This window comes from Leptinotarsa decemlineata, unplaced genomic scaffold (assembly GCF_025532065.1).
Source record: "Leptinotarsa decemlineata unplaced genomic scaffold, Ldec_3_MD MMD2_P_RNA_scaffold_5, whole genome shotgun sequence".
NCBI lineage: Eukaryota > Metazoa > Arthropoda > Insecta > Coleoptera > Chrysomelidae > Leptinotarsa > Leptinotarsa decemlineata.
This window is the reverse complement of record NW_027412532.1, coordinates 3,983,213-4,008,420: the sequence shown is the minus strand read 5'-3', so window position 1 is coordinate 4,008,420 and position 25,208 is coordinate 3,983,213. Positions and strand designations below refer to the sequence as shown.

Below are 25,208 nucleotides of genomic sequence, written 5' to 3'. Positions count from 1 at the left end.
GCGAGTAGATTGCGAAAGATCAAATGTTAAGAACTAGTTCAGTGGGAGTTTTGCCGGTCTAGATTGCATTCCTCGCAATTCTCAAGGTTTTCCTGGCTCCACCCATTCGACATAAAATACATTGAGAATTCCTTTATTCTTCTGGTGGCAATCAAGAAACTATTTCTTCGACAAAGGTGGAGTATGGTAAGAATAGTACATCTAGGAAGCGATAACACCTTGTTTGAACTCTTCGTAATGTCAGGCGAGGATAATTTTGAGGATTGCTTCAAGAAATTGCTGGGAGTAATATGAAAAGTAAAAAGAAGTTGTTTCGAAGTTTTATTGGATAATTGAGAAATACAACAAAGATATTGCTGAATATCTAGGTATATGTACAAATGTGTCAATGTGTGTAATAAATAAAAAATAATAATAAATTGAAACTGTTGTTTATCTAGAAGAGATAAGAGGTAAATCTGTTCTTGGGACACCCACAGCTTCTAAGCTATCAATTATTCATCATCAAGTTCAAAATCTACATTTTGAACTTGTGGCTGTTTATTAGGCAAGATCTCTTTATGATTTTGGGTTGACTATTTTGATGCCTCTTATAACTGAATTCTCGTGCTTCTACTGATGCTGATCATTTCTTTCGGAAATCTATGGCTGTAAAATTGGCATGAAACTTCCAAAAACTTCAAACACAATCCTGACGTGTTTTTGGTTTTCGACAAAAGCAACAATAAAACATCATTTCGACCAAGAAATATTCAGCTTTTTGGAATGAACTTTTATAATGAAAATGAGCATAGAAGTTATCTAATGCCTTTTCACAGTAGCAGTTGTCACGAAAACTTAAAAGCCAATGGAGTTCTTCTTGAAAATCAGTCAAAGTCGAATAACTCTGAAACTCAAGTAGATTAGGACTTTTTTGTGAAACTGGATTATCTATTTCCATTGAGAAATCGCTAGGTATAATTTCATTCAAATACCAGTTAGACAGGAATAGGCTTTCTCAAATAAAAATTTATTGGATGATTATATGACAATTTGAAGATGAAAACATCCTCAAAATTATCTATGTTTTTGTGGAAAGACTTGTTGGTTGATCAAAATTAAAATTATTCCACATATATATGAAAATACTCCTTGGTCCATGCAAAGGAAAACAAGCCTATAAAGTTTTCAAAACGACTGATTTCTTGGTTTTTGGAGCAAGGCTTTGTTTTTCTGTGAAAATTATTAATTCTCAATGTTTTTAGATCTCACCTACTTATTAAAATATAATAAAAGTTGCCGTCACTATAGGATTTTCCTAGTCATTGAATATAGTGAGATTCGATTTCACAAAAGTTTTTCATAGTATTCCATCTGGATACTAAGATGACATTGGTTCAACAGAGCTGATTCAACTCACAACCTCAACAGGCCCTGGAGCAGTTACATTAACATTTGTTCTTATCAATTGTTCTACAGACTGGCGAAATTGATATACTGAATGAATACATTGCTGTTGTCAGAATAAATGTTCAATGATAGTTTAAAAATGTAAGTTTTCTATGTGTAATCAGCTAACTAAATTTATGATGAATTATTGTGTCATTCAGTAAAAGGAAATTTTGTTGAGTGGGACTATTACTCCATCAATACAGAAGTTAGTTGATGCAAATCAATTTTCGGTTCCTACACTACAAAACTGTAAAATTCTGTACCTTCTGGAAGCCCAAATTAGACGAGGATGTTTTGGGAGCATTTCATCAAGACTCTGAAATGCTTCTCTCCTGCATATTATATGGGTTGAAGAATTTAGAATAATCTCGATTAAGTCAGAGATTAACCTAGATAGAAGACCTTTCGTAGGTGTTACAAAGTCAAAAATTCCACCATTTTGAATGTACGGATATAGTTTTCATCGAACGGGAAATATAAACCACTTGCTTCTTGATCTCTCAGGAGCAGTCCTCAACATAAAAGTCGACCACTTACTTCAAAACCGTCATTTGTTTGAAAAATTTGACAAAATATAGTTTCGATCCCAAATGGAAGACCTGGATATTTTTTTCTAATATCTCGTACTGGAATAATGAATTTGGAAAAAGTAAGACTACCAATGTTGGCTCCCTACAACAGTCTGAGAGATATCTACACATAAATATCTACCTTATCCTATCCAAACTAAAAATAGTATAACCCGTTCTAGAAATATTTATCTTTTATAACTCACTGAGTACGATCCTGTATTGATATCGACATTTGTAGCAGGATGACCTTGCCAAGAAGGTCCACCGTAGTTATTGTAGGAAGGAGGGTTGCTATAGTTATTGTTATAGGAAGGTGGGTTGTGATAATTATTATCATTACTGAATCCAAAGTTGGACTGGGGCCGATAAGCAGGCTGTGGCTGAGGTTGGGGTTGGTAGTACGACCTGGGCGGATCAGGCCTGTAAACTGGCCTGTACTCAGGTTCAGGTTCTGGATCAGGCGCGTAGTAGGATTGAGGTCTGAAAGAAGGTTGAGGTTTGTGAGAAGCCTGTGGCCTGTAAGCCGGTCTGTAGGTTGTTTCCGGTTGGTAAATAGGCCTATAAGGTTCAGGTTCGTACTCAGGCTCTGCGTAAATAGACTGTGGTCGCTGGTACCTACTGGATGGCTGGTAGCTGCCAGTAGGCTGGTATTCCCTTTGCTGGGGTTGTTGCTGGGCATAGGGATCGTCCTTGTAGTACATAGCAGGATCCTCGCGATACTGCCCATCGTCCTCCTCATTGGGAGCTAAAGGCCTCGCTGGGGCTGCTTGACTATTTCTCAGAGTAGGTGGCGCCACCTGGATTTCATTTCCAGTTGGTTCGAAACCCCTGCGGCTGGCACCGTACTCCACTTCTCTCAAGGTTCCGGTGTCGTCGATGTATCCATACTTGCCGTAAACTTCGCCATCCGGGTACTTGGTTTCGATCTTGAAGGTTCCGTCCGCAGCTTCGTAGCCGTAGCTGTAGGAGCCGTCATCGTTGTGCTTGTCGATTTGTTTCAAGATGGCCACGGGTGGAGCGTATTCTTTCTTGGAGGCTGCCGAAGCCACGGCCAAAAGGGCGGCCGCTACGATCTGAAAGGAAAGGACATTTTGAATAAGACTGGAAAAAAAGTGACAAAAGCACTTTGGATTGTACATGAAAATGTTTCAAGACTCGAGAGAGTGAGAATGTTTAGTATAACAACTCACTCTGCTCTTATAGTGCTGATAATATTGAGCTTTTATAGTGCAGTAATATTTGTAGCAAAAAACAATTTGGCAGTAAGAAATTAAAAAATGTATGTCGAAGAAATTTAAAATTGAAAATTTGGAAAAACTATGAGTATATCAGTGGATATGATAATAATAATATCAATTATATTCTGTGATTGCTGTTTTCCAGACACTTATATCGTCCAATCAGAAGTTTTTATCTGGATATTAGTGTTGTCTCCAGTAGCTAATCAGTAAAATCGATATCATCCATTTCTAAAGTTAATAACCTGGAAAAGTTTTTGAAATTTTGAATAATTCAGCCAAATAATTCAATTTCCAATGAAATTAATAAACGCCGTTCGACGGGCTTGAACATTTAAAGTTCATTTCTATAGATTTGTTTACTGCCGGGCTTCAAGTATAACCCACTAACTAATGAGAAAGTTTTTCTTCCTTATTCAGAGGAATCGTGCAAATTACGGATATGCAGTTGGTTAGTACCTCATCCACTAGATGGAGTGACATTTTCGATGTTCGATTCAACTTAAGACGGGGAATGAAAGGATTTCGATTTTCAATTATGGAATATCATTGACTTTAGGTCGATGATGGTCACTATCTTGCACTGACGAGTGGCTAAGGAACCCGAAACCGGTCTGCTCGTTTCAAAATTGAGGGTCGACTATTTCTGTTGTATTGCCAATTGCATATGCAGGAATTTTTCTGGGAAGATTCCTGTACTGACGTCTGTCGGATATAATCCAACGCCGTTCGTGGTATTAGCCAGTGGAGTAGTTGTTTTCTCATAGGCGTTAGTCCATTCAACCTACTGTGTAGGTATATCCGAGAGGGCTTGAACATTTGAAGTTCATCTATACAAATTTTGAATTGTTTCACTTTTGTTTGCTACGAATTTCAATTCTCACTATATGGTATCATACTTTTCCTAGATTTTAGTTTGACAACACACAAATTAAATCTCATAGGTACGTTTTGAGTTTGGGTATTTTTAGTGTTCACTTTAGGTTCATTATGGCTTGGGGGAGGTCAAACGTGCCAAATTTTGCTTGATTTTAATGTATAAATCATTTTCAAAGCTTGAGACTGAACTGTGCATGGTATTGTTTGCGTACCAATAATTTGTAGGATATTGAGTATTTATAGACGAATACGGTTGGAAAACAGTACAAAACTTGAAATGAAGTCGTTGATTTTCCTATTACAGAAAACTAGTTTGCAGTTATCCAAGTAAAGTTAGAATGAAACAATTCAAAAATAATTCAAATTCATTTGTGAAACCATATATCCACAGAAAATCTAAATGATCGCAGATTTTTCATTACATAGTAAAAAGCATTCAGCGAGGACTAGGTATAGCTTGTGGATATTTTCAGCAAATACAATTGAAAATGTCATTTTTTTTAAAGTTATTTTGAGTTTTGAAAGTGGAAGTATGGATAAACTATAATAGTGGTTTTGGATACAGTGCAGATGTGAAAAGTCACCCCTTTCAACTTTGGAATTGAACTAGATATCAAAGTGAGACAAAATTAACATGAAAAGGTATCATGGTTCTGAAATGAAATGAGGTTACGTAACTCATACTCAAGTTTTCATAAATCGCCGCCTATTCACCTTTATAGTGTTGTTTTCTTTTTCCTCTTTTTGTTTGGTTCAATTTTACTTCAATGGTGAGTAAAGACGTATTATGAAATTTCCAAGTGTGTCATATCAGGTGCTTTAGAAGACCGTTCAAAGAACCACCAATCATTTTACACACTCACGGGGATGAACTGAAGTGAGATTGGAATAACATTTTTGTTGAAATAATGATGGTCATATTATGTTTGCATATCTCCAAAACAAATATGAAACTGCTAATTACTCAAAAACGGCTAATCTGTTGTAGATTGAATTGAATCAACAATCAGACGAGTTATCGACAAGGCCCCTATTATCTTTGGGAATATAATTCTACAGCGTCCTTTCGCTATGCGACGAAGAGCTAATACTTTCTAGAGTAAAGTACTGAAAATGATTCCTCAAACAATCACCCTGTAATAAAACATTATAGATATTATTGAACAGGAAGTGATTTGAAGAATCTTTCTTGTGGTTGCTAATTGGTTCAGGCGAAAACAAAAAGGATCCTTGATCCTTGAAATGAATGCTAATTGTAAACACTGTTAGTCATGGGTGGCAAATCTGAACAACTTTCAGTAGAGATATTATTCACTCCGTTAATAGAAAGGTGGGTCCTTTGTCTTTTTTTTTCATCAAGGTGAGACCTGAGGTATCAGTATCACAATGCTATTATTATTGTGGAAATATATACTGCTATGAGATTTTGCAACACTATATGTATAAACGATATTCCCAAGCATTTGTGAATCGTCAAGCTAAAGTAAATTGAAGAATGAACTGAAATGAAAACTTTGAGAAGGATCATCTACTCTATCGTGAATTTGTCTGATTTTTAATTGATTTTAAAGTGAACGTGAATAAGTATCATGAAATTTATAAACAGGATGTCCAAACTAAGACGAAACGCACACGGATTACATCAATGTTATGAAAAAACACAAGGAACTGTCAAAATCTCTTTGAAGGGCGATTTTTCAGAACTACTTACTGACTTGTTTCCGCAGTTTTTTGGAATGAGTGAAGTCGATCATACCTGCCTTGTGGTTTTTGTTGACAGCGATTTGTTTAATAAAATTCAGTTCTATCTGTTCACTTTTTGACAGTGCAATATTCAGTAGTCTGTGAAGCATGATCATGAAATCTATATCTTCAAGTTGTTAGGATGTATCGAAGAATTATGTACGACCATGTCCCTTTAATATGGTTTGTGGAAAATTGCAGAATTATGTTTAACTGAAAGTTGAAGAAAGATATTATATCAAAACTTTACAGAATGATTAATGAAATATCGATGAGGGTGAGAAAATTCAGCAAAAAATCACTTTGCCCAAGTTTTGTATTATTTCGACTGTTGATCGAGTTCTCACGATTACTAATTCACGTATTGAATAAAGTTCTCTTTATGCAATCTATCTGTCAATAACCAGAATGACATTTCCAAAGTTGAGTTATATTTATGCAATTTTAACATAATTTGCAGGTGTCTCTTATTGATTGTCACATCATTTCCATGGTTGTATCTTCTTTTGTATAGATTTTCTTGTTGTTTCCGTTAATTCAAATGTATATGTTCCGTATTCAGTTTTGTTTAATACATTTTTTTTTCTTCAGAGCAATCCATAACCGAAATTTTGATGAACATCCCGAACTAGTAACGTATCAATGAAGCTTTGGAAAGCTACTGATGAAAAATCGAAAAATGAAACAGTTTTGAAAATTTTGTCATCTATCTATGTGCCCGTTGTTTTTAAAATTTACTCATCGAATATATTTTGAAAAATCAAAAGTTATCAACTTGAAATTTCCAATAGTATTCTAATAAACTCGGGAACTCCATTGAAATTGGACGAAGATACAAAACAAAAAGAGAATGTTTATATATTTGTATCCAATTTTAAGAAATATCTCTATTTAAAGTTACTATGTGGTAGGAAATCATCATAAAAATTTATAAATAAAACTTTCTATGTTTTTATACCACTTGTATTTGTAACTGTCGTCTCTGCAGTTTCGTCCTATAAGGACATTTCGTATATGTTTGACGGAACTGCAGACGTTAGTTACAAAAACAAGCGGTATGAAAACATAGAAAGTTTAATTTCTCGCTTTACATAAAAATCAAAATTTAACCATTGAGAGACTTTTATTTGTCTGGACACATACGCCTATGAAAACAAAAGCAAAGAACACTAAGAGAGAGAGTTTTATTCATTAATCATTATTGATGTTACAAATAACAAACCTTCACAACATGCGAAGAAGTTTTCAAGTATTTAAAGTTGTGATTATACACGTCAAATTTACACACTCAGTAGTTTATGCGTTCAAATAGGTTTTTTAGAGATCTTAATTTTTCATATATGACTCTAAGCAGGGCCATAGTATTGCACCAAAATACGATGCAGAAAGGGTTAGGCTATTGTTAGGAAAGAAACCGCATTTTTCAGTCATAAATCTTCATAATGTACTTTCCAAAATAACTGAACTCAAAATGAATAATTGAATCCTTTGAGAAACTCTTCAGCTTTGAAATTGTGCATTTAGTTCAAAGATGTATTCATTAGCAAATGATGAATGAATGAATCGAAATTATTGAGTTCTCAATTTTTTGGAACACTTTTTCAAAAAATAGTTACCTTAAAAATAGGTACTGATTTCTTCTATATCCAATCCAACGTATGCTTTTTCATCATATGATGAACAATAAATCAATTCAGTCAATTTTTACATAGATTCCAAAGAATATAGAATAAAGATTAAGATTGTTGTCTGATTTCTACAAAGTTTTTCATTTGCTATGGTTTAAAACACCTAAAACCGTCGAAGAAAATATTTTTTTATACTACATCCAAAATAAATTTCTACAAAATAAATAGATCATCAATGAAATAAGTTAGATTCCAAAAAAAATTTAATACATTTTCGAATGAAAAATTTTTCGATTCCAAAAAAAAATCGTTTATTGTTTGAAAAAACATAAAACAGTCACTTTCATATCTTGGCAGGTTTCATATAGTTACTCTGTATGAGAAAAGTGATTTGTATGCTAATTCGATGCAACTAAATAGGGTGGAACCACATCAATAAAAATCTAAAGACTGGCCTCAGTCACACATAAGTTTCATGGCGAACCACTTTCAAAAATTTTCATAAGTGACCTTGAAGTGAATGAAAAGTACATTTCGTTGCTTGACTCGTTTTCTTTCTTCTAGAGTAGAAAACCAATAAACACAAAACGTAACTGTTCAAAAAAAATTATACTCGGTTCAATTTTGCATTGTTCCGTAAGTTAAATGAAAAATATGGATTGAATCGAAGTCATTGTTGGAAATTTCCAAAAACTACGGTGTTACGTTTCAGATGGTTCAGTCTATGACCTTTTCTATTCCCCATGAAGTCATCCTTCCGGGTGGTTTCCCCCCAAAACCCCACGTCACTTCCACACCACAAAATGTAAACAAAACGACCATACTTACGTAAAATCTCATCTGGATTGGACACTAATGGTACCGGTACGAAATAGAGTAAACAGCCGTACCTTCCGCCATAGAAAGCTTTTATACTTTGTATCCCCACGAGTACGTCATGACAAGGTTAGGAAGTAATTCATGCTGAAAGATACAAATTTCATGGTTTACTTTGAATCACCGCAACCCACCTGTATTAGGTGGCTCGGTCTTCTTGATAGGCAATGGGGATGTGTTTCAGGAAGTGCCTGCATTTTTCAGGGTTACCAAAAGATTCTAGTCAAATTCATATGTTGTTGCTCGTTTGTACAGCTACAAAAATTTAATTGGAAAACGATAGTAGCAGCTATTATAAAACTTGACAGAAAACTGAAAACAATCTACCGGGGTGAAATGATTCAATTTCTTCCTTAATTAGTGGTAGAAAATCAATAAAAAGATGAAGGTTCTTCAACCGGTTTGTTTTGAATTCATCAGTATAAATTAGTTCATTATAAAAACTCTTATAAAACTCAACAAAAAATATTCTGACGTAAAATGATTCGGGAAATGAATGAGAATAATCTAATTCCTTTCTCAACTGGTGGTAAAAAAATTACTGGAGTTTCATTCCAACATCAAACACAGTTTAATCTTTCTCTTGAAGATGATCACTTGGTGATCGAAACACATATCGAGCTGTTGAAAACAACGATTTTGTGCTGGTATAAAACTTCAGTAATATTCATTACTACACCAAACAGTATATCACTCGTGATAGGAAATCAATACATACATGACGGTTTTTCAACCGGTTTGTTTTGAATATATCCGTAAAAATTAATTCATTCATATAAATTCGAGTGAAATATATCAATCTTCAACTGAATGAAATAAACCGACTTTGTTCTTTGAAATGGTAGAGTAGCTAGATTGACTGAATTTCAGTTACAAGGTGATTATTTCCCAAAACAACGCTGTTTATTTTCAACAACAACGGAACAGTTATACCTTCACTTATTTTTATGAAATGGAAGTATTCAAAAACATCTTTCAGTACAGTGCATAATCTTCATTTCATTTAGAAAACGATACGTTGCTTTCGAAAGCTAGGTTTCAAATGGCGTTACGTTAGATCTTGGGGTTCCTCAAAGATCACTACTGGGGCCTACATTGGTTGTGGATGCCCGAAACAGGCTGTTAACGAAGAAAAAATTCAGAAAAGTACACGAAAAAAAATTTGAATGACAGATATCGAAGGAACGTGTTGGACATCGTGTATGAATGTTTGGGTATGCGAAACTCTGTTCAAAGTTGGTGCCGCAAGAGCTCACAATCGATCGTAAAAACAACGAGTTGATGATTCTGAGCAGTATTTGAAGCTGTTCCACTATGAAAAACCAGAATTCTTTCGTCGATGTGACAATAGATGATACATGACTTTATCTCTTCACACCATGGACTATTTTGAAAAGGAAAAAAACCATCAACAGCTGCAAATGCATAGCGTTATTGAACAAAATTGCGAAAAAACGGCCCTATTTGAAAATCAAAAAATTCTCTATCATCGAAACTATGTCCCGTGTCACATATCGATGAAAACGATGGCAAAACTGCATGAATTGGGCTTTAAATTGCTTCCGTATCCACCGTATTCTCCAGATCTCATATCCATTTTTTTTTCCTTTTCTCAGACCTCAAAAGAATGCTCGTTGGGGAAAAATTTAACGCTGATAAAGAGGTAATCGTCAAAACTTAGGTCTTTTCTAAGGATACTATGATTATTGTATCGCTCTGGAAGGCAACTATATTGAATGATAATCAAATTTCATCCAAAACATGTTTTTATGGAAAAGAAAGTTTTTGGCTTTCTACTACTCCATCTTGATATAAAAAAAGATGTGGGAATCTTCCAAAGAAAGGAAGGAAGTAGTCAATTTCAAAATACATGTTTTTTATCTGGAATCTAAAAACCAGCTTTTTTTTAATTTAACGTTGATTTTCTAACTGTATTTGACATGCGTATAAGGTGGTTTTACGATTCACAAATTTTCCCTCATTGTAAAATTCAGATCATGTGATTATTGTTAATTTGTTTCTGCTTTGCCAGGATGTGTCGCATATTTTATGTATACATTTTTTTTCTGGAAGCTCAGTTATTCTTGGCTGATTTCATTCAACAGTAGCAAAAACTTTCAGTCTCACAGACTCACTTTCTTCCTTCAAGCGACCTTTCCATTGAAATGGCTTTTTCAGTTTCCTGACACTATTAAAAAAATATAGAGAACATGACCTGTTATATCCGATGGTTACATCAGAATGAGTTTCAAGAAACTCCTTCGGAATTCGAAGCGTCTCTAATACTAGTTATGTAACACAGTAAACATACCAAAAACAGAATAAAGCCGCCTCCATAGATTCCGATTCTTCATTTTCATTTGTACCTTCTTAGAAAACAAAATAAAATCAGAACTCCACTTCTTTGAACGAATTTCATAAAGTGATTCAAGTCATGAAAACTATTGATCGAACACGTTTTTGCCTCGTTACGTAAATATAGTAATTCATCTCAATCATTATGTTTCAAGATAATTGTTTCCTCTTCCAAATTTGAGTTTCCGGATATGGATGATGAGGACAACCAGAAGATATCGATAATGCTGGGCGTGTTTGAAGGTTCCTTTCAACAAAAATTGAACATGACATCAAAACTTGTGATAATTATATGGATTCATACATATTATTCAATAATATTTCTTACTGAGAATGAATATTTTGAGAGATTTGAACATTTGTACTTTCCGTTCAATGGAATATATATTTTCTGCAGATATTAAAAATTTGCATTTTGATATGAGTCCCTTCATATGTAATGTTTCTTAATTCTTTTCTATAGATATGTACAGTCTAATTCTTGATTTAGTTCTGATTGAATGTATTCTAAAAAGATGAAAAGTTTAGCCATTTGAAGCCTGTAATTCAGGACAAGAGTATTTGATGATATTTCATACAAATAAAGTATTTTCATAACACCTTCAGTTGGGATTTCACCGAAAAAAGTGTCTTATTTGAAGTAGAATACCCGAATACCCTGTATATTTGTTGAATTTTAATTTCTTTTTTCAATTATTATGTAAGTACATTCAGGGTGTCATATTCGTTTGTATATAATGTACTTTGTCCTCATCTGTATATTTTGACCAGAATATTATGGTTCTATGTTTAACAAATGTTCTGTTTTTCTTTCATGTTTAAAAAAAATCGAAAATAAATGATAGTTTTTTTTCTTGAAAATACTATTTTACTTACAGCGTACATTATTTTACTTTCAAAATCAATTTTGTACTCTTCACTTTGTATTTTTTGATGGAAAACAACAACTGCTTCAGTTGTTGCTAGTTTCTTTTGTGAATCAGCACATAAAGTATTACTGAACTAGAATATCTAGAGAATTCAGGGCGTGTGTAATGAAAGGATTGATAAATGAATTATTGAAATATTGATTTCAATGTTGGGATGATAATTTGCTATTCATTCAGGCCAAAGTTTGCATTGATATGTGCTCATACACTCGTAATGTATCATTTCAAAGCATTATTATTACGTTCTTCACGAAAATTCATAAATTATTCTGATAAATTGAAAAAGTAGCAAAAGATCCAGCACATAGATGCATATATTTCTGTCGGGGACAATGTGATTTCCGTCAGGGTATTAGTCCGGGAAGTAGTTTTTCATGAAAGGCATTCCCCAAAACTAATTGGGTGGATACGTCGAGAAAGATGTAATGAGCCAATTTCGGAGTATATAGTTCTTCATAAAGAATATTTTCAGTACTGTTTCTCAGCTTTGGAAATCTCAGCTTCTCACCAACTTCTAGAGGAACAGAAGCACATCCTCCAATAGAAGAAGAAGCAAACCTCCTCTGCTCACGCTCAAATGAAGATTAATCGAAACCAGAGGCGAAAACCCCTGCTTGACTGGAATCCTTAGGTATAGCAGACTTAGACATGGATTGGCTGCTGCGGTCATCAACATGGGAATCTTGCACCTCCAATATCCCACAACCTCTAATCGACCACTCGATTAGTATCTCATTAGTTTACAGTTATGGCTGACGTGAAGGTTTTTCTGAAGATGATCCAAAATTTGGTTCCAGAGTTGGATAGCTACAGGTCATTGGAAAGGGTCAGTAGAGTCTTTCTGACTGGTGGATGCAGTTAGTCCTCCTAAATTGTGTCACATAAGGTCCTACTTTCCAAGCCAGACATTTGAGTTTCTCACCTATCTAACGAAGGTAGTTGAAAAATGACCAATAAATCAGATACTCATTAGAAATGTACAACAGTCTGGGATGGATCGTGTTAGGAATCACACGTTGAAAGGTAAAACCTCGTTAGTCCTCAGGTCGCACAAGTTTCTCAACTTCTGAGAGTTGTCGTTTATATGGGGGCGACAGCTGATTAACGGAAAACAGATTTTGAACAGAACAGAACAGAATTATCCTTGACAAGGAAATGTAGTTCTTGGTAACAGAGAGAGTCTGCCCCGTGACGAAACAGATCAGGATTTCAGTAGAATCCCACTCTTTCCAACCGATCTAAGAGATCATTTAACAAATGAAGCGATGGGCTAAGTTGAGAAGCCCCCCGTTGTAATGAAAAATGGAATAGAGCCAATTATTTCGGAACTACCCTACCTTCTCAATTCCATCCTGATGAATTGAGATGGTTATGAAATGGGATTCGAACACTCTACCACAATTCACAAAATGGAGTATACCTAACTGACATTGACAAACACAAATCCTATACTGCAACATTCAAATCATTGCCATATTGATTTCACTCTTCCATTTTTTGAAAAATATATTACGAGTGATTCAGAACTTCATATAACATATGGAACCTAATTTATGAAAACCTTTGAGGACTTTTTTTATAGAATTCTAACAACATATCATCATACTGCATCAAACATGAAATGAACGTTCTGAAAGTCATCCAGCTCCATCCCCAACAAACACCAACTTGGATCACAAAATCCCAATTCAACTTACTCCTTACTAAATATCCAAAAATCCTCGATACCCAATTGCTTCTCCTCCCAACCAAACTCACTTCTAACCTATCATTAGCAAGGCAGCAGTGCATAGGAAATCGAAAGCACTTTGAATAAACCCCATTTCTTAAAAAAAAAAGGTGATGACAGTTCGCTCAAATGAATGAAGAGTTTTGTAATGACTTTCGAATTAAACCTGTATCCCTCACGGAATCGGAGTGTTTCTGAAAAATATTGTGCAAAAGTCTTCACAGAAATTCATAAAATTATATCTTCAAACTGATTCTGTCACATCCTGAATGTCCTGAAAAATTTGCAGTTTGAAATACCCTTGAAGATTCATATTTCATCAATGTTTACAACGCACTCATGGTAGAATTATGCGAAGAATGTTGACTAGTTTGATGGCAAGGATTTTCTGGGTGTGTCGACCTCGGAAGACATACTCAAGTTGTGGATAACGAAACAATAAAATTTCCTATATATATCATCTCCAGACATGGATTGACGTAAAGTCAAGGATTTAACATATTTGTGAAGGAGTGATATTTCAAAAATACGTTAACCCAATGGTTATAATTTGTGAATTGAATTTAGTATAGATAAAAAATAACTGCGTATTTTTAATGTTATTTTCATAACGAATTCTATGTATATGATTCTATTGAGAATGAGGTTTAAGCATAAAGGGGAAAATTTGAGGGAAAACATCGAAAAAAAAAGGAAAAGGCGACCAATCAACTCACCTGTGCAGAGCAGGTGCTGAATTTTCGATAATTAATGAATTGAGAACATCGCACCATAGGCTGTATACTCGAACGAAAACAGTGAAGTAATGAAAATAAAATAATTTCATACCAGACAGGTCATTTAGATAGTATTTGTTGAAGTTTTCATGAAAAATAACAACTACCTTTTATTTTCAAAAAATTCATAAGGACTTTTTTGTCCATGAATCAACTTGTAGAAAGCGATTTCTGCGAACAGAATTTGGAAATATATAATGGAATGGCCATTCTCTCCAGATAATAGAATAAACCAAGACGGTATGAAATGGAAAGGAAACGGAAGAAAAGGAAATAGATGGGGAAGAGAAGGAAGAAGAGAGCGGCGATGACAGAAGGAGGAGAAGAGCGGAGCAAAGGAAAGGGAGGATGAGAAACCGTAAAAGGCGAGTTAAAAAGAAAAAACGGAAGGACGAACGAGAAGAAGAAAAAACAAAAGATCTGAACATTTATTTTCGAGCGCAGTAACAGCCTTCAACAAGCTGTTACTCTGTTTATATCGATTCAGAAACCATGAATTCACCATTTTCATAAGCTACATTCCTGCTGCATTTGAGCTGGACACATCATTTCATTTTGTAGAAAATGTATACTTTGACTCGCGAATGAGTCGTAAAATAATAACTCCAAAAAAAACATTACTTAACGCAAATTGCTAAGAATAAATCATTTTATGTATTGCCAGTGTAATTTTCAATGAAAAATTCGTACCTCTGAGCTATCCACAACCAGGTTCAGCAAATTAATTCATATTTCTTTGCAAACGAACAAAAACACATAATCTCTTCGAAAAATTTGCCAAGTCGACAAATGTTTTCATATCACATTGTTGCGTCGTGACAAATAAATCAATTAGTTGAGATTATGGTAGAAGGATATCTCCCTTGAATTGAAAATCTACCAGTTTTTGCATTTTTTTCGCAATGAATGTGTCTCGAAGATTTTTGATCTGTTTCATTTTCAGTACCAGAAAAATATAACAAACATTAACCATACATACATACATACATACATTTCTGGTGATTACACGATATGCTTATTTTTATCCACTACATCCAGTCAAATCTTAGCAGCTCTTAATTATATTTTTGAAATATAGGTTAGGTTAAGTTATGTTGCATAGCACTAGTTTGGTGAATTAGCATATTTTTATTTTCGAAACAATGATTTCGTTAATTATTTCACTTTATTATACTCAGGTTCTCATTTATTTTTATTCAGAAAAGGTAGCGCAAATATTCAGTTGTATGATCTCCCATTCTTCTGAAATACCATTCAAAGGTGAGTGCTGAAATGTATGTGAATGACACGTGTTTTTCTCCACTTGATCTCTGATCTCAAAACTTGATTTATCGTGAGTTCTTACCTTCACATAATGCACAAAAATTATATCCCCTGCTTGCTCTAGTAGAAAGTCAACGGAAAAGTCATAATTATCATGATGTATGCATGCTTTTTTGACTCCGTTCGTGTGAGACCTTGGGACAGAATTGATACCGAGTTATTTTTGTTTTTATACAACGGTTTACACCCACTTATATCAATAAATCGATGACTTTCAGTAATTGTAATCCGTATAATCTATGGAATAACCTTTTAGTTCGCAGAAATTATCGGTTGTGAGAGAGAACGTTGAAAATGGATGATAGTTCTTTCAATGTGGTTCGATAATATGTTGTGTAACAAACATAAATCAAATGTTGATAATGAAATCCCCCCATGAGTTTATGAAAAAATTACCAACTTTCAAATATCATTGGCATTTTTTAGTTCATTCTCACTAGAAAAAAATGTAAAAATTAAAAAAAAATTATTAATATTTGATTAATCAAGAAGAAGTCAGAATAGAATCGAAAGCAGTGAGAAAATAACGCAAACACATATTTTTGAACTTTTTTCAGTACTGAATTTTCTATATTGATGTACATAACTTCGGAAGTTACTGGAAAAAAATACCTTTCATTATTCAATTCAAACTAGCCCTGGGTTGAAATATTCAAATTTGAATCAACTTCCATTTACTCACTAGTTTCCTGGCCCTCATAATTTTCTGTTAATTCTCATATGCCAATACAATTTTTGGCGTAACTACCACTAAAAGTGAATAATTGACACACATATTCCCATATTCAATACTAGTTTCCACTGACTCAAAGAAAAAATTCAAAAAAATGCGAATCTAAGTGTAGATGAAAAAATGATTTAAAAAAAAATACGCAATAAGTCAAGACATTAGATATATTATATTTTCATTACCTCAGAATGCCCGGATCAAAACAGCAAGCCATAAGAACATAATTCATTTTACTAGCAAGTAATAAATAATGATTCCTAAAACTATGCAACTAACATTGCAATCGTATATGGAGAAACACATCTCAGTTATTATTCATTATTGTTTTATTAGAAAAATTTCGTTGAATCATTCAAAATAAAAAACTGTGAACAAATAGTTGATGTATTCTGGTTGTGTTGTGGAATTCACACTTTAGAATTTATTTTGACTTGATTTTAGAAAACTTATTAAGATGATTAATATAATATAATATTTGGCGAAGGAGCTAGTTTCAGAAAAAGTTGTCGATTTCATCTTCAATTGTTACACTATACACTTGCAACATTTTTGAAGGAGATTTGTAACCTTAGTAGCAATCATACAAGATTGAAATTTCAGAACCGTTTCTTTTAGGATTCAAGAAAAGGAATTAATTTTTTAAGAAAACATCAACGTTTTTGGAAGTCAAGTTGTATTTCAAACATTCGTTGTGGAATAAAATCAGATGAATGGTAACAACTTGCACTTACATGAAACACTGTCATCCTCACTGGTATACATCGATGTTTCGCTGTAAGACACTTGCCCTAAGGCTCTTCAGTACCAAATTGGATAACATTATAGAAAATACACATAATTCATTCATGAATTACGATTTTTAATGTCACGGAATAAGCTTGATCTGCTTATGTCATCTCAAGGCCCACAAATATTTTTTGCACTCTCATCGGTATGAAAACGTTTCATTATCAAATAAAAATTTGAATATAATACGTGTAGTACGACGTAGAAATTTTGATATGTGTTTGATATTTTCACAATAGTAAGTTGAAACTCCACTTTTCCAATCGAAATATTTACAGAAGAATGGCCATTCAGTTACAGTCGTTGTTAACGAAAATCCCAACCTGTAATCAACTCAGTCATCGTAGATATTGACCTAACCCATGTGATTGTGGAAACGGATATTCACATGCCCTTGATACAATACCAATGGAAATATTGTGACTCTCGAATATGCGACTGCGGAATTCAATGATCTCTTTCTGCACCTGGACACTCATTGGAACAAAGATAAACGCGAGGAAAAAATTCCTTGGGTGATTCAGCGTCGTTATACATTACAAAAATCTTGATACGCCCACAGTTAACGATCGATACATTCTGTCTTATCATTGGAATACAGCGATGTGCTTCACGGTGGGCGATGTTTGGATTCGAAAATAAAATTTTCATTGAAACCTATTCTTATACAGATATAAAGGATACTTCAGGATGTTGAATTTTGGTTTCATTTTTATTCCGACTAAAATATAATGCTTCAAACCAGGACACTTTAACGTAAAATACTGTTAGATTTGAAATCGTTCGTTGAAAAGTAAGATCTTGTTAATCCTCAGTTCGCAAAAGTTTGTGCAGAAACGGCAATTGATCAACGGAAAAAACTCTTTCACAGCAGAAAGAATAAAAAAAGATTCATCCCAATACATTGTTACATTTTCCCCATGAGTTTGACAATAATCGACCACACTGTACAATAAAACTCAACTTCATCTCATTGCTACACTGACAATACAACAAAAACACTTCAACTGAAACTATAGACTGATACTCGAATGTATATTGCCTTATCAGATCATTACGTACCGCACTTTCAACTAAACTTTCCCGATCTGCGTGTTGGCAGTGTTTATATATCCTAATAGAAGTCTCTGAAAGCTGATAGGGAAGTCCCTGAAAGCGATGCGTCTCGATGCATCTCGATGCGTATTGATGCATCTCGAAGCGATGCGTCATCCTGACGATCGCGATGCGCAAATTGAATTGAGCGTGACCTCAGCCAAGTCACAATTGATTGACAAAGAGCAGCGGCGGCCGGCGTTATTTTTTCAGGGGATATAGTAGTACTTCTGCGAAAACACATATTCTTTTTCATAGCTAAACATTCTTTGAGTCTTGAATTAGCATAGAAAGACTATAGAGTAGTCTTCAGCAATCTGTATCTGGGAGTAACTTCTAAGCATGATCTACATTTCTTTGTATAGAGTTAATATTTCAAAATTGATGAAAAAATTAGAGGAACGTATTTATAAAAAAAATGAAGTTGATGAAATATAATGATCGAAACTCGCAATGCAAATCAGTTTACATCATATTATAACAAATATGAAACACTATTGGAACATCCTTCACCTTAATTTATATCATTCGAAATGGAGGCGGTAGAGCCAAGAAACTGACTTCAACAGACGAATATTTTTTTCCAATTCAACTTACCTTGTAGAGATAGCAATAGTTGGATCAGTTGGAAGAATGAGCTGCATAAAATGATGAAAATGAACATAACTTTTGTTTTACTCTAGTGTAATAGTTATGAAAATGTTCAGCCATATTGCTAGATTGATCCATTTACAGAGGAGCAGTTTCCCCAGTTTAAAATGCTATATTTCAGGTGGGAGTGGAAATTAGCATGATACAGGATCAGCAGCATCTCTTTACTACAATGATTTGCCGTAAACCTCAAAGAGTAGCACAATTTTCTTAGTTTTGTGCATAGATTTTCAATATGTGGGGTCCAGATTAAGTTTGCGTCAAAAGTTATACCCAGCATTTTAACCGATGTTGACATTTCTATTTCACTGGGAGTACCATGAAAAAGTCTGCAGTTTAGATTGTACCCACGCAGAGTAATCAACATAGCATTAGTCTTTGATGTATTTAAATTCAGATTATTGTTTTTCACCCACTTTAGCACATGTTCCAGAGTATTTTGGCTAGGATGATTTGTTATACATATACACTTCATTTTGTATTACACAGTTTTTTATTCAAATAGGATTTTTTAGTTTTGAAGATATTTTGATATAAAGTTATATTTGAAACATTATTATTATCATCACACAAAGGTAAAATAATTGCCTTACATCCATGATTTTTATTTCTTTGTAGAGGCTATCAGAGTTGTATCTATAGCTTTTCTGTAGCATTAATTTCAAGAACCGTCTCTGTATCACTTCTAATCGATTGAGATGGGTTTTAAGAGCACCAACTCAGGCTTCAATACCATATCGAATATGACTTTCTACGAGAGAGGAGTATATTAGTTTCATTTCTTCTATGGATAAGTAAGTGTTCAAATATTTGAATTTATATAAAATGATTTGGAGTTTTTTGGTCACATATTTCATATGATAATCCCATTTAAGATGTGTGTCCAGATAAGTATTTTGTTACAGTTGTAGTATTCAGTTTCAATATTTTTCATCTATATTTATTTCTAGGTGGCGAAAAGGAGGGATGCCAGATTTGATGCAACTGAAAGGAAGAACGTGGGATTTTTCGAACTTAACTGTCAATAGTTTGTTATCGAACCATTCTTTAATGAATTTGAAATCTATTTCTGTAGTATTTTTCAGTTCCTGCCATGTTGAAGCTTGATAAAAGATAACGATGTCATCAGCCCCATTTACTAGCAGCTGAGTTCAGTTCATTCACATATAGATTGAATAACAACGGACCCAGAACTGTACCTTGCGGTATTCCATACTCAATGATTTTTGAGTTACTTGAGTCGTCACCAATTTTCACTTTCTGTGTCCTTTTATTCAAATAGCTTTCCATGAGCTTATAACAATTACCTCTTATTCCTATTTTTCCAAATATCTCTAAGATTAGCTTATGGCTGACAGTATCAAATGTTTTTTTTTAAATCAATGAATAAGCATAGACATGGAGTTCCTATTTCCAGAGCTTGGTGTATGTATAGGATAGCATCTACCGTGGATGTTTGTTCTCTAAAGCCAAATTGTCTACAAGAAAGAAGTTTAAATTTATTTATAAAAGATAAGAGTCTGGTTTTCAATAATTTCTCGAATATTTCTGATAGATTCGTTATCAGTTGAATGGGTCTATAATTGGTAATGATGTTTTTGTCCCAACTTTTGTGTATCGGGATGACGACTGATTTTTTGAGAGAAGTTGGCCATATTCCCTTATCTAGACATCGATTCAAGATATGAGTGAGAGGAATAACGATATTGCCTGCGATTTGTTTTAGTGTTTCTGCTCGTATTTGATCTTCCCCTACGGATTTTTCATTTTTCAGTTCATTGAGAAGATTCCTGATGATGCTTACATATCTGTAATAATTCATTTATTAATTATATGTAATGGTTTATATATTGTTTTATTTATTGTATTGTATTCCTATATGTACATTTTTTAACCCTATAATGATTGTTCATTGTATATCACAATTTTGATATTTTTTTTTAACTTTAACATTGTTGACTTCATAAAGTTTCACTAGCTTTGTCGACAAAGATTTCTTGGATAATAAAGCATTCAACAACAACAACAAAAATAAAAAGATTCTACAGCATTTGAAGGAGAGGTAGAGTGGATATTCAAAACACACATCTAACTCATAGTCATAAATAACTCTGAGATATGTGTAAAACTTGCAACAACTCGCCTTGTAAAAATTACTATGATTAATAGCGTATACAAGAGATCGAAACCCAAGCCAGATAACGAGACAGAAGAGGGTGGAGCGATACTAATAGAAACTGTCCTTTATCTTACAAATTTCATTAATCTCCAATCAAGTTGGCATGCATTTGAAACAAAATAGCAAAAAACAAATGGAATACTTTTGAATTCTTAAGCGGTCCCAGCAGTTTTTATTTAGAAATGACGTTGTCTAAAAGAGGGATAACATGGAAAATTTATGCGTTTTAAGTATCGGACATTTTTAATCGACTTCACAGTTTTGGATACTGAAATGTATTTTGAAAACAAAACATTTACGAAGCAACGTCCTCTTGATTGTATCAGTAGAAACCCTTGCTAGAATTTATGTTAATAGATCGGGGAATAGTTTCACTTGGTGAGGTTATAATATATGATGAAATATTTGAGATTTGAAAATAACACACGGAAACTATAGCAACTAATGTCCATTGAAACAACTAAAAAAATGACTGATAAATTTGACAAACTCCAAAATATTTCCAAAAAATATTAACAATTTCTGCATTCATTCTTTTTAAAATAATTTTCAACAATTTTCTCAAAAGCACCAAAGTTACATCAACTATAAGGCACCCCTTCATGAAAATTGAAGTCTTGAACATGCGCATAAAAATGATGTTCAATCGACGAAACTAAGAGAACCAATTATGCCTGTTCTACCTTGTGCACGAAAATAACTTTTAGTAAATTTCCATGTACGACCCTTCATCAATCCATATTGAATGAATGCGGCTGTATCCGCCAGTGTTCGTAATGACCGTGAAATGTCGATTCGCCGCCGTTCGCAGCAATTTGACCTCTGTTACTCTACTACGTGGAAAATTTTGCCACAGGATTTGGGTGTAAAACTTTATAAGATACAGCTGGTGCAAGAATTGAAGCCAGACAACCATCCACAATGTCTAACATTTGGTGAATGGGCGCTTGAAAAGTAGGAGGAATATCCACATTTTCATCAATAAAGTGTGTTCAGCGACGAGGCTCATTTCTGGTTGAATGGACATGTTAACAAGCAAATTGCCGCATCTGGAGTGAAGACCAGCCACAAGCAGTGCAAGAGCTACCGATGCATCTCGAAAAAGTCACTGTTTGGTGTGGATTATGGGTCGGTGGCATTATCGGGCCGTACTTCTTTAAAGAAGACAATGGCCGGAACGTTACTGTGAATGGCGAGCGATACCGTGTGATGATTGACGACTTTCTGTTGCCCAAAATGAAAGAATTGGACATGCCTGACATGTGGTTTCAACAAGACGGTGCCATATGCCACACGGCATGCGAAACAATGGCCCAATTAAGAGTTGCCTTCGATGAACAGTTCATCTCACGTTTGGGGCCCGTCAATTAGCCGCCTAGATCGTGTGATTTAAAGCCTTTGCATTATTTCTTGTGAGGTCATGCTGAGGCTCATTTCTACAGGGATAAACCAGCAACGACTGATGCTCTGGAAGCCAATATTGAAGCATTTATACGTGAAATACCGGTCGAGTGTGCCAAAATTGGACCTTGCGCATGGGTCATCTGAAGCGGAGCCGCGGACAACATTTGAATGGAATCATCTTCAAACATCAAATTGTATTGATCGTTCTATCGATTCCAATGGAGATTTCATCAATTTTTTCCAATTTTTTTTTTGTTGTTTTGAAAATCAAATCCTATACCTCTTACAAAATCACCCGTTATGAAAAATTATCGCTTGAGGCACAGGCTGCATCCATTTGCGTATCATTTCGTTGTGCTCATTACATCACTGCAAGGAGAGGAAATCATTTCATCAAAAACTCGACTCACCATCTGTTAACCTCGAATATTTAGGTGAAATTCAGAGACACCTTGTGTATCAAATATTATTCTATTGTTGTTACTCTGTATAACTCATATTCTAGAATTTCTTCAAGAATTTTTAGTGACGAATAAGACCTAGATCAGCACTGGCACCATTATACTTATTATGCATGCCCTCATATTACATCTGTTTCGTTGCAAGATAAATTCCTCTGGAGATGGTATCACGGTGTGCCAAGGTGCATGGCATACTATTTGGTGAATGCCTGGCGCCAGATCGATATGCACTTGTTTTGATGTTATTGAAAGAATGCTGAACTGGAGTCGAAGAAAGCTGATATTGCGAAATGAGGATAAATCGGTTGTTTGGGTGTTACTGAAATTGAAGATGATTTGCATACTTGGTATCCTCTTAGCGTGAGTCTGAAGAGACAATTTACGATTCGAAGTTGACATAAAATGCGCAGTTTCGGAATATCTCGTTGGAAGTGAAATTCTAATTTCGTTATCGATAATTTTGGAAACCTTTCTTTCCAGGACTTGGACGAATATTTGTCATACTTTTCGAACTTCAGGGATTCATTATTCTCTAGATGCCAGAGTTGATAAGAGTATTTTCTATATATTTTCTTGCTGTTTGTAGTTTTTCGTTCCAATCTCAGAATAGCCCTCCCAAAGTTATAAAAATTCATATATCGCTTCATATTTCTCATCAGCAAATGGCTAACGTATTTTGGATACACTTTGCATCTTTCGAAGTGCAAATTCCTGAACATGTCATCTACTCGTGCAGGGAAAACGTGGATCTAAAAAAAAAACGATTTTTTTCCACCAGGAGTACCCAGTTACGTATACGTAGAATTTCAAAAGAGGAATGAAAAATTGTGTATACAGTGTCATCCACAAAGTATGCACCATATGGAAAACTTCTGTATTAAGTGTTTTTTGACAAAAAAATATTACTGATAAAAGTTGAAACTAAAAATACATTAACAAAATACAATAAATCACACGTAATAAACGAAGAGCCTTCAAATATTTGATTTTGAGACAGGAGTAAAGTACTCTTATTTTGGAAAATCTCGGGAAATGTTATTTAAAAAAGTTGTTCAGCATTGAAAAATACATCTAGATTCGAAGTCACGGCCATCCAAGTGAAGTTTTATTTTTTTACCAATTTTTTTTGTATACGACGGTTTATTCAAAAAGCCTGCAATATTACAAATTACACAACTATGGTGAGTGCTACTGTGAGTGCGGAAAATCCTATATTGGTGAAACTGAGAGGCCATTGAATGTTCGCATTGCCGAGCACAAGAAGCACACACAGCGAGGGGAAACAGCAAATCAGGAATAGCAGACCATGTTCGGACCCATCAACACAACATCGAGTGGTCCCAAGCTGAGATCTTGCACAAACATTGGTTTTGGAGAAAATTCAAGGAAGCCGCATACATGTTGTCCAACAACGTATTCAGCCAGGCCAGCGTAGAAATACGCAACATATGGAAACCCATCATCAAGCGAAAAATGGCCAACTCCCGCCAAAACGGTCATCTCCCACGGAACCAGTGGAGCGGAAAATGGAAAGCAGGGATAAGTGAAAGTATTTCAACGACCTATAAATAGTCATCTCACGGAGGAATCAGTCCAGTCATCACCCGAAGACGATTGTAGATACTAACAATCGAAACGTCGTGAACTAACGTGACTTCGAATCTCTACACTTTTTTTTATTATTTTCTTTCATCATTCCTTTATTTTTATTCATTCAATTGTTATATTTTTACTTGTAGTTTATTTCACTATTATTTCATTCCAGGTTTATTTTGCTTAATATAATTGTAATTTTCAGCTATTCATTTTCAATTATTCTTTTTTAGTTGTTTGAGGGATTTCAAATCATTTTATATAGTAGACAATGGAAGTCCGAACCAGTGAAATTCATCATGAAACATTGTCAATCACCTTCAAACAAATCGCTTAGATGGCCATGACTCCAAATCTAGATGTATTTTTAATGCTGAACAACTTTTCTAGATTACATTCCCAAAAATTCTTCAAAATAAGGGTACTTTACTCCTTTACTTACTTTACAAATATTTGAAAGCTCCTCTTATATTACGTGTGTTTTACTGTATTTTGTTGGTGCATGTTAAGTTTTAGGGGACGCACAAACTTTTATCAAGAATTTTGTCAAACAAATTTTGTCAAAATTTTGTGTATAACACAAAACACAAACATAAAATTGCAGTACTGCAATTTTAGGGAACGCCTGTTGTTGTTAGGTTGCCTAACTAATCCCAATGAACTAAACCGTGACGCAAGTCAATCAAAACAATGGCAAAACTACATGAATTGAACTTCAGTTTCTGCCACATCCACCTTATTCGCCAGATTTCACTCCCAGCGACTACTGGCTGTTCGCAGACCCTAAAAAATACTTACCGGTAAGAAATTTCGCTCGAATCTGTTGCTGG

General features: G+C 34.4%; 1 protein-coding gene across 1 annotated transcript in view; it reads right to left on the bottom strand.

The window, feature by feature from the left end:
• Positions 1-308: 308 nt before the first annotated feature.
• Positions 309-25,208, bottom strand: part of LOC111513365 (Cuticular protein 97Eb) — an 80,925-nt gene continuing 56,025 nt past the window's right edge. Inside the window, exons 2-3 of the mRNA XM_074169271.1 lie at positions 8,320-8,454; positions 309-3,076 (exon numbers count right to left, since the gene is read on the bottom strand). Coding sequence (XP_074025372.1) covers positions 2,189-3,076; positions 8,320-8,331 — 900 coding nt within the window. The 5' untranslated portion in view covers positions 8,332-8,454 and the 3' untranslated portion in view covers positions 309-2,188. The remainder of the gene's footprint in view (positions 3,077-8,319; positions 8,455-25,208) is intronic.